Genomic DNA, 13,613 nt, shown 5'->3' with positions numbered 1-13,613 from the left:
TCTAATTCTTGTTATTTAGTTCCTCTTTGCGTTTTCTGTATTTGACTTTGTTCTTCGTTTGTACTGTTGTTTATTCTTTTATAGTTTTTATGTTATTTGTTTGCTTTCCTGTCCCACGTGTGGTGTTTATGTTTCATTCTTCTTCTTAGGCGCTAAGAGCATACTCCTTATGAGTGTGAGCATGCGTTTTACAAATTTTGCATTTATTATTATTATCATCATCATTATCATCATCATCGTTGAAGACAGGTGGCCAGGTAAGGTGGTTGCAAAAGCAAACCAGCAAACTGGCGCGTTTATCTCCTCGTGCTTTGTCGTGTATCGCTGATTCCGTGATGCGCACTTCAATCAGAAGTATATATATATAAATTGAAATCCGAGTAACAGACTTGGTTCTCTAAAATAACAAAGAATAAAACAACCAGGCTCATCATGTCGCCATGTTTTCCCGCCACCATCTTAAAAGTGAAGAAATGTAAATAACAAGGATAATTCTTATCAATATTTATCAAACGTGGTTTGCCAAAACATTACAAACTCATTCATGTTACCAGCACTACAAACTTTTATTGTAAGCTTTGTTCCTTGTTTCGAAAGGCTCTCTCTATGAATTTGGGAGGAGCACCTGCGGGACCTGCTGGTACTGGCAAGACAGAGACAACCAAAGACTTGGCCAAGGCACTGGGGCTTCTCTGTATTGTCACCAACTGCGGGGAGGGCATGGACTACAAGGTCAGTCTCTAGTGGACAAGATAGGGAGAGTTTCTGATCGAGTGATATTGAAAAGTAACAGCTGATAATATTAAAATTTGAATTAATCGAATTATCAGCAACAAGCAGATCGACAAATAATTTCGATTGATATCTCTCCCTCTCTCCTTCTTGCTCTAACACACACACACACACCTGCACGCATGCATACTTATATATATATATGAACATTTGCGCCGTTATTAGGCTTTTGGCAAAATTCTGTCGGGTCTATGCCAATGTGGGGCCTGGGGCTGTATGGACGAATTCAATCGCATCGAAGTCTCTGTCCTGTCGGTCATATCGACGCAGCTGAAGACCATCCAGACCGCTCTCATACTCAAGCTTCAGCATTTCCACGTGAGTAGACCTTTCGAGACCCTCCACCAGAGCATTTCCAGGTAAAGAGGTCTTGCGAGACCCTTTTCCCCAGCGGAACGACGAGAATAGGAGGAATATGAATCTAGTATCCATTTCTCGTATTTTAAAGAAAGTGTGCCAAAGAAATATCGGCGTTACATTTCATTACATTTCCAAAAGTAAAGACCAGCCAGGTTATATGCACTCTTCTTCAAGTTAGATTTTTTCTTTTTTTAAAGCAAACGATCTCTCGTAGAACATCTGTAAAATGCACACATAGCGTTGAGAAGCAGACATAGAATTACTAATTATTCCTCTGTCAAGTATTTGCCAAAATATTTCTGGGGGGATGGTTTTTTGTTTCTAGATAAAAGAGATACCTCTGTCTAGGCATTCTAGTCTACATCCCAATAAAATGTTAGTAAGAGGAAGATAAACAGTTGAGTTTCTTCGTTTCTTAGCAGCATTTTCCTGCAGTAAAATATTAGCTTCCCCATAATCCCTCAAAATTATAAATGTAGAGAATGAAATTTAAAATTCAACAGTTCTTGTGTTTTTGTTTCCCTTCGTTGAATTTGTCAAACGCTCATCTTGGTCAAAACCAGTTCGAGGGTTCAGAGATAAAGCTGGACCCCCGGGTGGGTGTCTTCATCACCATGAACCCAGGCTACGCGGGCAGAACAGAACTGCCGGAGTCCGTGAAGGCCCTCTTCAGACCCGTCGTGTGCATCGTGCCAGACCTCCAGATGATCTGTGAGATCATGCTCTTCTCGGAAGGATTTCTTCTTGCCAAGGTATCTTCATTGATGGCTTTTTTATTACGTCTGTATGTCTCCCCGTTCGTTCGTTTAGCTTGGTTTGTGAGTGTTTGCATGCTTGCAGGCCCTGGGTATATTCGGGAGACAGAGGCCTGCTCATGGAGTGGAGGGTGAGATAAAGAAGGGAGTTAGCATGTTCCAATGTATGTGAGTAATAGAGCAAACTACTAAACTCAGGAAACAAATTGTCGTTTCGGTCTTAGGCCTAAGGGTAAACGGGAATCAAACACCGTGTGATCGAAGGCTGCTTGCAACAGCGTTTTAACACGGACGTGTATAGGTGGACTGCTATCTGTCTGCAGAGACTAACGCTTCGCGTCTTGCGAAGTTCTCCGCTGTAAATCTCAGCGAGCCTAAACAGTGAATATGACAAAACCGGAAGCTTTGTACACACCTGCCTCGTTTTAGTAAAAAAAAATCGTCTTCCTGCAGTCCAGTAATACAAGTTCGTGGTTGTAAGAAGGCAGCTAGTATCTATTTGGGATGAGAGACGTCAAGTGAATGAGCAGGTTGTTTTAAAACTTCTTTCAACAGATTCTGGCCAAAAAGATGACCGTGCTGTACCGTCTGGCCAGAGAACAGTTGTCCAAGCAGTACCACTATGACTTTGGGCTGCGCGCCCTCAAATCCGTTTTGGTCATGGCAGGCGAGCTCAAGAGAGGCTCTCCTAACCTCAGCGAGGTGAGAGGGAAAGAGTCAGTCTTAACATTTTATTTCTCTGATAGAATGGGGAACGGTAAAGAAACATGGAGACACATATCAGTCTATATTCCAATCTGTCCGAACCGTGCTACACACAATTGACGCTGTTTCTGTTTTTTTAATGGATTGAAATTTGAAAAGAAAAAAGGTTTTTAAATACAGTTTAAAGGTGCGATAATCATTCATATATAAGTATATATGGATATATATGTGCATGCGCGTTACAGGACGTGGTGCTGATGAGGGCCTTGCGAGATATGAACCTGCCCAAGTTTATTTTCGAGGACGTGCCCTTGTTCCTCGGTCTCATCTCTGACCTCTTCCCGGGCCTTGATTGTCCTCGGGTGCGCTACCCGACCTTTAATGACGCTGTGGAGGCAGCGTTCGAGGAGAACAAATACATACTCCTGCCTGTGCAGGTATTGTGCTTTTTGATTTCTATACATGTTGTAAACGGCGTCTTTCATCCCTTTTACGCCCAAGAATGTCATGTATAGTTGTCAGTTTGTGGAAAATTACCTCTTGAAAGCTATGCTACGATAAAAGACTTCAAGGAATGGATCAAAAAGGTTTTAAAACCTTCTATTGCCCTAGAATCCAAAGTTTTTTTTTATGTACGTTGATCTCTCTCTCTCTCACACACACACACACGCACGCACGCATGTGTCCAGGTACAGAAGAGAGGAAAAATTTAGAAAGAAAAAGTTGGGGGGGGGAGTGCTCACATTAACAATTTTGTCCATTGGTGAGGGAGTTTGGGGTGGGGGTGGCGGTTGATGGAGTGGACAGGTGCGTGTGAGTGAGACAAATGATAAGACGGTTGGACAGGAGAGCGGCAGTGCCTGGCAGATTACAAATGATCACTTTGGTGGATCTGCAGTGTTTGCCTCCGCCACGAAAAGATTAGCCCCCCCCCCCCTTTCAGCCTAACCCAATCAATGGGTGAGTTCGAAAATATGGCGTTTTCCTTAACCTTGAACTGTAACTTTCGGGGGCCGGGTGCACAGTCACCCGCTGGATGCGAGCCTCCAGCCAGGCTTTTAAAGTGCTAGCAGAACAGCCGAGCGGTAGGGGTTAATATCCAGCTCGCACAACTCTGCACCGGGTCCCAGTCCTCATGTTTGCTGCACGGCTGCTTGCGTTCTATCGCGCGCATCATCCTTATCCGCAAACGCTGTGGACGGGCAGGTGGACAAGGTGGTGCAACTGTACGAGACGATGCTGACCAGACACTGCACCATGATCGTGGGGCCTACCGGTGGCGGAAAGTCTGTCGTCATCAACACACTGTGTCAGGCACAGACTAAGTGAGTGCGTCACCTTAATATCAGTACGAAATGGCCTCCTCTGATTGCTTGACCGGTTCTTTCTTCCTTTTCTTCTTTGTTTGTACTTGTTTCATACCACCGAGTTAGCGGGACTCTAAAATGAAATATCTTCATAACATTCTGCAGATCAATCTTTTTCTCTCTCTCTCTATCCGTACACCTTGCACAATAGCTGAAATTTCTTCCTTAGTATTGTAGTCTCCCTCCCCTTACCTGAAATAACCTAAAACAAACAAATAAATATCATAATGAAAATATTTTAGTTCATTCGGTACAAAAGCACATTTTTGCCATAAGTGTCAGGAAACTCACTGGCTGCTCTGTTGCCCTTTTTGTTCACGAGCAGGCTGGGCACCCCAACCAAACTTTTCGTCATCAACCCCAAGGAACGCAGCGTCATCGAGCTGTACGGCGTCCTTGACCCCTCAACCCGCGACTGGACTGATGGCCTCCTATCCAACATCTTCCGAGAGATCAACAAGCCGACGGAAAGAAACGAATATCGCTATATCTTGTATGACGGCGACGTAGACGCCCTCTGGGTAGAGAACATGAACTCTGTCATGGACGATAACCGCCTGTTGACGCTGGCCAATGGCGAGCGTATTCGTTTGCAAAAGTTCTGCGCTATGTTGTTCGAGGTCCAACAACTTTTCTTGTGGTTCTTTCTCTCTTACTCGTATATATATATAGATAAACGCGAAAGTGTAATTATGAGCATGTTAATTAGATGCATTTGTGCATTATAAGGTTGAACTTCCCTTTCCATTGAAACAGCCAGAATTCTGGATCATTAAAGAATAATATTCTTGTCTCTCTGTTTCTGTTTCTCTCCTAGAAAACTGTCGTTTCATTGATAGTCAAACATATTTCAATATCCTGTAAGCTTTCCTTTACTTTTGGTGCATAAATTGCGAATGGGTGTATTATGAGATAATTTGCAATGTTTAGCTATGTTCATGTAATGGAATGGTTCATTTGTGTTGTAGTTAATATGTTCAGAGAAAAATTATTGGAATATACTGAATAATAGAGTATCAGATATAGCTCTTAATGAGAAGTTAAGAAATTAAGTTGTTTACTTTTTATTATTGTTACTTTTCTTCACGTGGAAAAGCCTACAAACTTTACTAGTCATGCTCAGAGTACATGTCAGTTCAGTTTACTGTTTTCAACGAATCACAGTTATAAGACAACATGACTTTAAAGCTAAAGATTGTTACCATTCACATTCTCATAAAGTTTGTGATGTCTGCGTTGCGACTTAAAAAAACCAGAAAAAAAACTTAAGCAAGCAAAAACAAAACAAACTCACTGGCGGGGGAACTGCTGTATTTTAATCAAATTGCGTAGTTTTTTAAACTGTGTGCCTCGTTATATACTAGTTCAACAGTTTCTTTGTAGTCTTGTGAGCACAGCTCATGGAGCCCATCCCTATGGTAGCAAATGCCTTATATAAATTCTTTAATTTTTTTCAGGTATTTGACCTACAATACGCCTCCCCAGCCACTATCTCGCGCTGTGGCATGGTGTATGTGGACCCCAAGAACCTGGGGTACACACCCTACTGGCAGAAGTGGCTGGCACAGCGCGACAAGGAGTTCGAGAGGACCACGTTATCGCGCCTTTATGACAAGTACATCCCCAAACTGGTCGACTTGGTCATCGAGGGCGTCAAAGAAGGAGTAATAGGCCAGAAGATGAAAACCATAATTCCTCTGACTAACCTAAACTTGGTCAGTCGGCTAGTGCACGACGAAGACGCGATTGTCTACTTGATCTTAACTCGTGCATGACATTTTTGTGCAAGTCCACAAGCTAGTTCATACGCGTATGATTAAAAAGCTTTTTATTACATCTTCTGTCTAAATTGCATGACTTAGGGGAGTTGAGAGGGGAGTTTAAGCTTCATACCGTTAGAATTCCTATTTCCCCGCTAATTTTTTAAGACCCCCACCATGTCTTACTACTATTACTATTGTTATTATTATTGTTATTATTATTAGTAGTAATTCTGTTAGAAGTTATTCAAGAATAACGCGAATAACAAATGAATAGTTATGTTTACATCAGGCCCTATATAAGCGGCAGTTAATAGAGACATATGGGATTCACACATTTTTTTCTTTCTTTGAAAATGTGCGTGTGATATGGTGTGAGCACGCGCGATCGTGCGTGTCTGTACGTAAGTGTATTTGTGAATGCGTGTGTTTATGTATGTATGCGTTAATGACGCGTTTGCGTGTATGCGAGTGAGTGCACGTTTGTGCGTGCGTGCATGCCATGGCAGGTGACGCAGCTGACGATGATGCTGAACGCAATCCTGACGAAAGAGCAAACGGACATGCTCGTGTTGGAAGCCTTCTTCTTACAGGCCATTTACTGGTCCTTGGGCGCTGGTCTCATTGAGGAAGAGCGAGAACGCTTCGATGGCTATGTCAAATTCCTGGCAGCCTTGGCCCTTGTCCAGAACCCAACGGCCACTCCTGGACCAGGTCGCTGGGCTGAGCGCTGTTGATCGAGTCTATCCTTTCTATTTTTTTTTGTTTTTGTTTTTACAAACGCATCAGTTCCTAATGCAAACACGACAGTAACTAGTCAATGAGTGTAGACCAGCTTACAAACATCCCAGTGGCAAAACACAGGTTCCAGGTCCTTGAAAATTAGTGTATAGAGACGTTTACAATCATCACAGTAAGGTGTGTGGACATTACTCTATCTCTGTAGACACACTTACCTGCACATTTCTAGCAAGTAATTAATGTTTGTAAAAGTACTTTTAGAGGCTGCTTTCCAATCCGTCTTAATTTTATTTGGTTCAAAACTTTTCGTAAATTGAAAGTCCTTACAATCTCCATTTCACAGAGATTGGTAGAGCAAAAACAGGATAGATTGAAGAGGGTTAGTGGTACGATCGTCAGTGTACCTCCAAGATCATCAGGGCTAACGATCTGCTGGCTGATGGGATGATGATCGGGCGCGCACACACACACATACATGCGCACAACGACGACATACATCTTAACCATGTACAATTTACAACTGCGGTGGGAATAGCTGCTCTTGCCTCTCTTTCACAGGGGAGCTGCCAAGCAACTCGACACTGTTCGAGTATTTCTGGGACAGCGAGGCGGAGAAGTGGGTGCTGTGGTCTACGCTGGTACCAGCCTACGTGCCGAACCCCTCCGTCAAGTTCTGCGAGATTCTCGTGCACACTGTGGACACGGTACGCGCTACATGGCTGCTGAATTTGATGGTGAAGATGAAGCGACCTGTAGTGCTGGTGGGCGAAACCGGCACTTCCAAGACCGCCACCATCGCCGCCTTCCTGCGCACACTGGACCAGGAGACGCACGTGAGTCCCGCCCGCCATTTGGGATGAGTTCACAACTCTGAAAAGATGTCAATGACACGTCGTATGTGACATCCCAGGTGTGGGTGGTGCTCCGACGCAATAACTGAGGCTGTTTGGCAGTCTGACGTCACAGTCATAGGTCTGTCTGGGTTGACCACGGACAAGTTCGTGGTTTGACCTTACCGCTGTAGCTGGTTTGACGTGACAACTGTGACGATACAATCCCCGTCTTCCTGCCTTCAGAAAGTTTTTCAGCTTTGTTATGCATTCCAAGACTTCCAAATGACGTTTGATTAATAATTCTCTTTAGCCCACACTATTCACTAATAAATAATAATAAAATTTTATGTCATAATCTTTAATGAGATTTAAAAAAAATCTTTATTATTTTTTTTTGGCTCTCCTCCAGAAAAGTACAGTCTAAGAGCTCACAACCCTACAACTGAAAGGTTAGGTGATTACCTTTATTACCCCAAAAATCTCGAAGATCTATTATCGAAAAATACATTTGTCTAATGTTCTATGGCAGTTAATCGTCTGCTCTTGTGAATGAGGAATGCGCGTAGAGCACTGATGACGGTATCTCGATGTTGCAGCTGCTGTTAAACATGAGCTTCTCCAGCCGCACCACCTCCCTCGACGTGCAGCGCAACCTGGAGACGAACGTGGAGAAACGGACAAAGGACACGTACGGTCCGACACCTGGCAAACGGCTGATCATCTTCATTGACGACATGAACATGCCACAGGTATGTCCACCGATCGAAGGTATAATTTCTGAGGCATAAAAACCAGGGGTAATGAATATGGTCCACCGTGTGGAGTTAGGCCTGACGAGAGCAAGGGAGGGGGCAGTGGATCTTTGGTAAGTGTATTTTTTCTTTTTGTACGGAGAAAAAAATTACTACAAAGTTAAATCTGAAGTCACATAACCTTTGAGCTTTCATCTTACAACAAACTTCAAAATTACTGTATTGAAAAAATGCAAATTAGCCACGCGAGGGTTTTTATTAAAATCTCTCTCTCTATTATTGACGACCTGACAGGTGGACACGTACGGGACTCAACAGCCCATCGCCATGCTGAAGCTCCTGCTTGATCGCGGGGGCGTGTACGACCGCGGCAAAGAGCTGATCTGGAAGAACATGAAGGACATCGGCTACGTCGCCGCTATGGGTAAGGCGGGGGGAGGCCGCAATGAGACGGACCCCCGCTTCGTTTCGCTCTTCTCAGTCTTTAACATGACCTTCCCGGCGGACGAGTCGCTCTTCCGCATTTACAACTCCATCCTGGCCGGCCACCTTCTGCCTTTCTCGGCGGAAATTCAAGAGCTATGTAGCAAGCTGACCTCCATGACCATGGAGCTGTACAGGTTTGTGGACGTTAAGGCCGATCTTAATTAGCTAAAGTGTCGAAGTGTCAAACCTCCAAAGTTCTCCAAAGTCCAGTTGTGTTGGCATGCAAGCTTTTATTTTAGCTCAGCATGTTTACCAAACTGTCAATATCCTTATCGTTTATCCATCAAACCTTTGATTTCCTTCATTCGAAACTTGATCAAGTTTGGTAAAAAATTCGACAATTTTTTTCGTTTAAGAATGGGTTTTAGATAATCATCATTCTACCTAAAATATTATTGGGGAGAGGGGTTGGGTTTTTTTTTATAAATAAAGGAAGTAAGGTAGAGCTTTCATAGCCTGAAGGGTGTGCGAACAGTTGCTCTAAATGGTTCATCGTATCAAGGAATCAGAATGCGGAAGGTTGAACCCAGCATCCTTTCCATCTGTCACCTTAGCCTTCCATGACAAATTAGATATTCGCCTCGTCTGGTGGGCAGGATGAGTTTTCCAGTCACAACCCATAACATACATGGAACCGGCGACAGCTGCAATTTAAACGATACTTTTTTAGTTGTTTTTTTGTTTGACGTCAAGCTAAATATATCGCTTCGATTTCGCCTTCCTACATCATACTGGGAATTTTGTATTGAAACTATTTTTGTATAAAGTTTCTCATAAGACTTTTGAGAGCTATTCACTCGGTTGTGTTTGGTTAACAGCACGACGGTGAAGGACATGCCTCCGACGCCGTCCAAGTTCCATTACATCTTTAACCTTCGGGACCTGTCACGAGTCTATAACGGCCTGTGCATGGCCACGCCTGACTGCTTCGAAACCAAGGACCAATTCTTGCGGCTGTGGCGAAATGAGTGCCTGAGGGTCTTCAGCGACCGGCTCATCAGCGAAGCCGACAAAGTTCACTTCCATGTACGTAGGAACATTTTTTTTTTTTTTGATCGTTTTCACGGACCTTCATAACGAAGGTCCTTCCTCTAGCTAGTTGTTTTCTCATGCTTCGTTTAATTGCAGTCTAACTCTCCCTCTCTGTATCGTTCAAGCTGAATATGTACAGCTCAGCTTTAGTTAGTTATCTTTAATTTTTTGTTTCTTCTTTGCGGAGACAAAGTTCAAATTAATGAATAAAAGAATGATCAAATTTGTCGTTTTGATGATGATGAAGATGATGAAGAAGATTCCTGTCTGTGACCGTACATCATGTGCCTTGACAAATCACGAACATGTTAATAGTTCTGATACACAGGAAACACGTCAGTGTTCTGTGACATTTCGCAAGCACGTCAGTAGTTCTTATACACAGTGAACACGCCAGTGTTCTGTGACGCAGGAAATCATATTCGGCCTGGTGGACGACAAGTTCAGACGGAGCACGCAATACATCATGCGTAACCCCATTCTGTTCGGCGACTACCGCACGGCGCTGGACGAGGCCGAACCCCGCCTCTACGAAGACCTGCAGGACTACGAAGCCGTCAAAAGCCTTTTCCAGGAGGTGGGTATGAATCATAAGCTTCAAACCAAGCGACAGACGCGAGCTGGACAATATGGCGATAGTGATTCTGAAGCCAAAGGTATTCGACTTAGTTTTTTTTTTTTTTTTTAAATACCACTATTTCTGTGGCATATTAACATCTATTACAAATAAAAGACACACACACACCATAGAAAATGACAGATAATAAATCCTCTGTAAATATTGTGTTCCTTTTCTGGGTGTAAGGGTAAAAGCTACTTGGCGAAGTGCCTGGCCATTTGACATTGATAGCGTAACAATTTAGTTGCATAACTTCGGTATGCATACAACCCAGCCGGTTTTCTTCCACCTCATTTTTTCTTTCTCCTTCCATGTCTTTGTTTTCGTTGTCATTATACTATAAAACTCAATTGATATCATGCTCTTAAGTTCTAAAACGGAATTAATATCGATTTTGACCCGCCTCAGGCCGATAACCTCTCTCCTGCATGCTGTGCAGGTTCGACGTGAATTCACAACATGATCCTCCAGGATTATAACAAGAACTGGATTCTCAATAACCATTTCAGACTCTGGAGGATTATGGCTGTTACCGTATGACTATGATACCTTGGAATAACTGCTTCTTATCATTTTAGACCTGAAGGGGGAGGGGTAGGCGGTTATAACAGTTTCCATACGGCTCTGATTTGAGTTCTCTATCGTTTCAGATCCTGGAGGATTATAACGAGAATCAAGTGGCCTTGACCTTAGTTCTGTTTGACGATGCTTTGGAGCACCTGACTCGTATCCACCGTGTACTGCGCATGAACCGCGGTCACGCCTTGATAGTGGGTCTAGGAGGCTCAGGCAGGCAGTCATTGTGCCGACTTGCCTCCTATGCGGCTGGAGGCGATATCTTTGAGATCAGGCTGAGCCGCGGCTACAACGAGAATTCATTCCGTGACGACCTAAAGGCGCTATACTACAAGCTGGGCATGGATAACAAGATGATGATATTTCTCTTCGCTGACCAGCACGTGGCAGAAGAAGGTCAGCCATTTCTTAAGTTACGATTTACATGTGTACACCAACATTATCCTTGTATCGCTCACATCAACACACATATAAATATACGTACACAGACATGCATATACAAGCGCTCGCACACACAATTTGTTTCTTTCATTGAAGCCCTAGCATACTACATACAGCTAGAGTTATTGCAATACAGCTGTAACTTGAGTGAGCGTAATGTATACAAAATAAAAGAAATGGAACTTCACAGGGTTCCTGGAACTAGTCAACAACATGCTGACTTCTGGCATGGTGCCTGCGCTCTTTCCTGATGAAGAGAAAGAAAGCATTATAGGAAAGGCAAGTACTGTTTTAAACTCCTCACTACCACTCCAACTAGAACTAGGGCAAGTTATGCTTTCTCCTTTCCTTTTTGGAATACAAGTACATCCTGTCTGGTCAGTATTACGCCATGCTGTCTTTAGCAGTCGATCACTACTGTCAGTATGTGGTGTCTTCTGTCAGAGATGTTTGTTGAACTTTAACCCGTCCTGTTGCTATCGCTGCTGTGGCGCAACGATTAGCGCCTGTCACCAATACAGCGAGGGTTGGCTGTCCTGGGTTCACCTCTCGTCTCGCACACGCTGTTCTTTATCTGCACGTGGCATCTGTTTACATGGCTAGCTGCCATGCCGTGATATCACGAACTAATATCCCTGGACTGCTGGCAGACGATTTTTTTTCCAGTTAACTGCTAAAACGAGGCATGAGACAAGAAAGCTTCCGGTTTATTCACATTTCAGATTAACTACTAAAACGAGGCATGATACAAGAAAGCTTCCGGCTTATTCACATTCTGTGTTACACTGGAGTTGACACTGCCAAAGCGATAAGTTCTCTTTGTGTAAATGTTGAAAGGCTGGGTGAAAACCCGTCTTTCAAGGCAATAATTAAAAACTGTTGGTATAAATGTTAATAGACTCGACCGGAAGCTCTAGGAATGGGCTGGGGAATTGACCGCGAGAGTGTCTGGCAATACTTCATCGACAAATGTGCCAACAACCTGCATATCGTCATGTCTATGTCTCCTGTGGGAGACCTGCTTCGCACGCGCTGTAGAAACTTTCCTGGTGAGACACACACACGACATAGACTTAACGGACGTATTTAAACATGTCTGTGCGCATGGGTGAATGCCATTGTTAGATGGATGAATTTTTTTATCTTTATTGTTTATTTGTAGTTACGTTTATGTTTGATTACCAAGGTTTGAAATCTTCGAAGAATTCTTTTAAATTTCCTTTCCGACGGGGTGGGAGGAATGTTAAGAGCTCTGCAAGAGTTGTATTGAGATAGACGCAGAGAGAGGGGAAGAGATATATATATACAATCAAATAGATGATTGGTTTGGATTACAGAGGCTTTTAGCATGCAGGGAGGATATCTATATTCATGTGTTCCCGTTTAGGTTTGATGTAACTGACTGCGAGTGCATGTATGTGTGACAGGAATGGTCAACAACACCAGCATCGACTGGTTTACCCCCTGGCCAGAACAAGCCCTATTGGCAGTGGCCAGTGTCTTCGTATCAGCTGATGTAAGTACAGTATTCGTTACGGTTACAGACGCCAAAGAGCTCAACACGACTTGTCTAGCCACTCATTTTACGTGCCACTTCCATGTACACAATCCGGCGTGTATTTGTTTCCTACCTATGCCATTGCACAAATTCTTTTCTTTGTGGAACCCTTTTAATCTGGGGCATGCGGAACATGCATCAATGTATTCTGAAATGTTTTCTTAACGGGGCATCAAGTGTTCGTTGCCACAGTTATTTATGTACGTTAGAGTCCTGTCCTCTTCTATTTTCCCCCCTCTCTAGAGAACCATTTGATATCCAAACAGCTTAGTCTGTCCCTAAGTTACCTTTTGCCTACCGTTGCCATGAACTAGCAGCCTGTACAGTGTTGTTGTCTTTTGTGCAGAATCCTCTCATTCCTGGTGACTGGCGAGAGGAAGTTGTAAAGCATATCGTGGTGGTTCACCAGAGCGTGGGTGACTACAGCAAACGCTTTATGCAAAAGCTGCGGCGGAATAACTACGTAACGCCAAAGCACTTCATGGATTTCATCAGCTCCTACCTGAAGCTGCTGGACACCAAAGACAAGTACATCCTGGGCCAGGTCAGGCACAATTCCATCTCCTAGCGTGCGAAAATAAATACGTCTTTTATCCTGTGTCAAATAGAACTTGCATCTGTGATGACAAGAAACATATTGCCGAGGTTGCATTGAAATCAAAGTCGGTGAGGAATATGATTAATTGATCATTCCGTATGCATTCAAATGGTCAGTCAGTCTGTTTGTAAGGTCTAGCCTTTATCCGTTAATTCCTGTTATAAGATCAGTGTGGTCTGTCAAGCGCAGGCTGCAAAGCGGTATTCCACCGATAGAAATAAAAGTGTGATCGTCGTGA

At 43.5% G+C, this 13,613-nt stretch overlaps 1 protein-coding gene across 4 annotated transcripts in view; it reads left to right on the top strand.

Moving 5' to 3' along the window:
- LOC112562778 (dynein heavy chain 10, axonemal-like) overlaps positions 1-13,613 on the top strand; it is a 61,556-nt gene that overhangs the window by 30,124 nt on the left and 17,819 nt on the right. For all 4 annotated transcript variants that reach the window (XM_025236255.1, XM_025236258.1, XM_025236257.1 and 1 more), the window contains 19 exons: positions 598-732; positions 958-1,110; positions 1,716-1,904; positions 2,463-2,609; positions 2,858-3,049; positions 3,819-3,937; positions 4,305-4,599; positions 5,437-5,694; positions 6,249-6,453; positions 7,039-7,313; positions 7,910-8,062; positions 8,360-8,685; positions 9,370-9,577; positions 9,996-10,160; positions 10,853-11,174; positions 11,410-11,498; positions 12,118-12,268; positions 12,647-12,735; positions 13,124-13,321. In XM_025236255.1, the coding sequence (XP_025092040.1) occupies positions 598-732; positions 958-1,110; positions 1,716-1,904; positions 2,463-2,609; positions 2,858-3,049; positions 3,819-3,937; positions 4,305-4,599; positions 5,437-5,694; positions 6,249-6,453; positions 7,039-7,313; positions 7,910-8,062; positions 8,360-8,685; positions 9,370-9,577; positions 9,996-10,160; positions 10,853-11,174; positions 11,410-11,498; positions 12,118-12,268; positions 12,647-12,735; positions 13,124-13,321 (3,669 nt within the window). The remainder of the gene's footprint in view (positions 1-597; positions 733-957; positions 1,111-1,715; positions 1,905-2,462; positions 2,610-2,857; positions 3,050-3,818; positions 3,938-4,304; positions 4,600-5,436; positions 5,695-6,248; positions 6,454-7,038; positions 7,314-7,909; positions 8,063-8,359; positions 8,686-9,369; positions 9,578-9,995; positions 10,161-10,852; positions 11,175-11,409; positions 11,499-12,117; positions 12,269-12,646; positions 12,736-13,123; positions 13,322-13,613) is intronic.

Source organism: Pomacea canaliculata, linkage group LG4 (genome assembly GCF_003073045.1).
Source record: "Pomacea canaliculata isolate SZHN2017 linkage group LG4, ASM307304v1, whole genome shotgun sequence".
NCBI lineage: Eukaryota > Metazoa > Mollusca > Gastropoda > Architaenioglossa > Ampullariidae > Pomacea > Pomacea canaliculata.
This window is presented reverse-complemented; position numbering and strand designations above follow the sequence as displayed.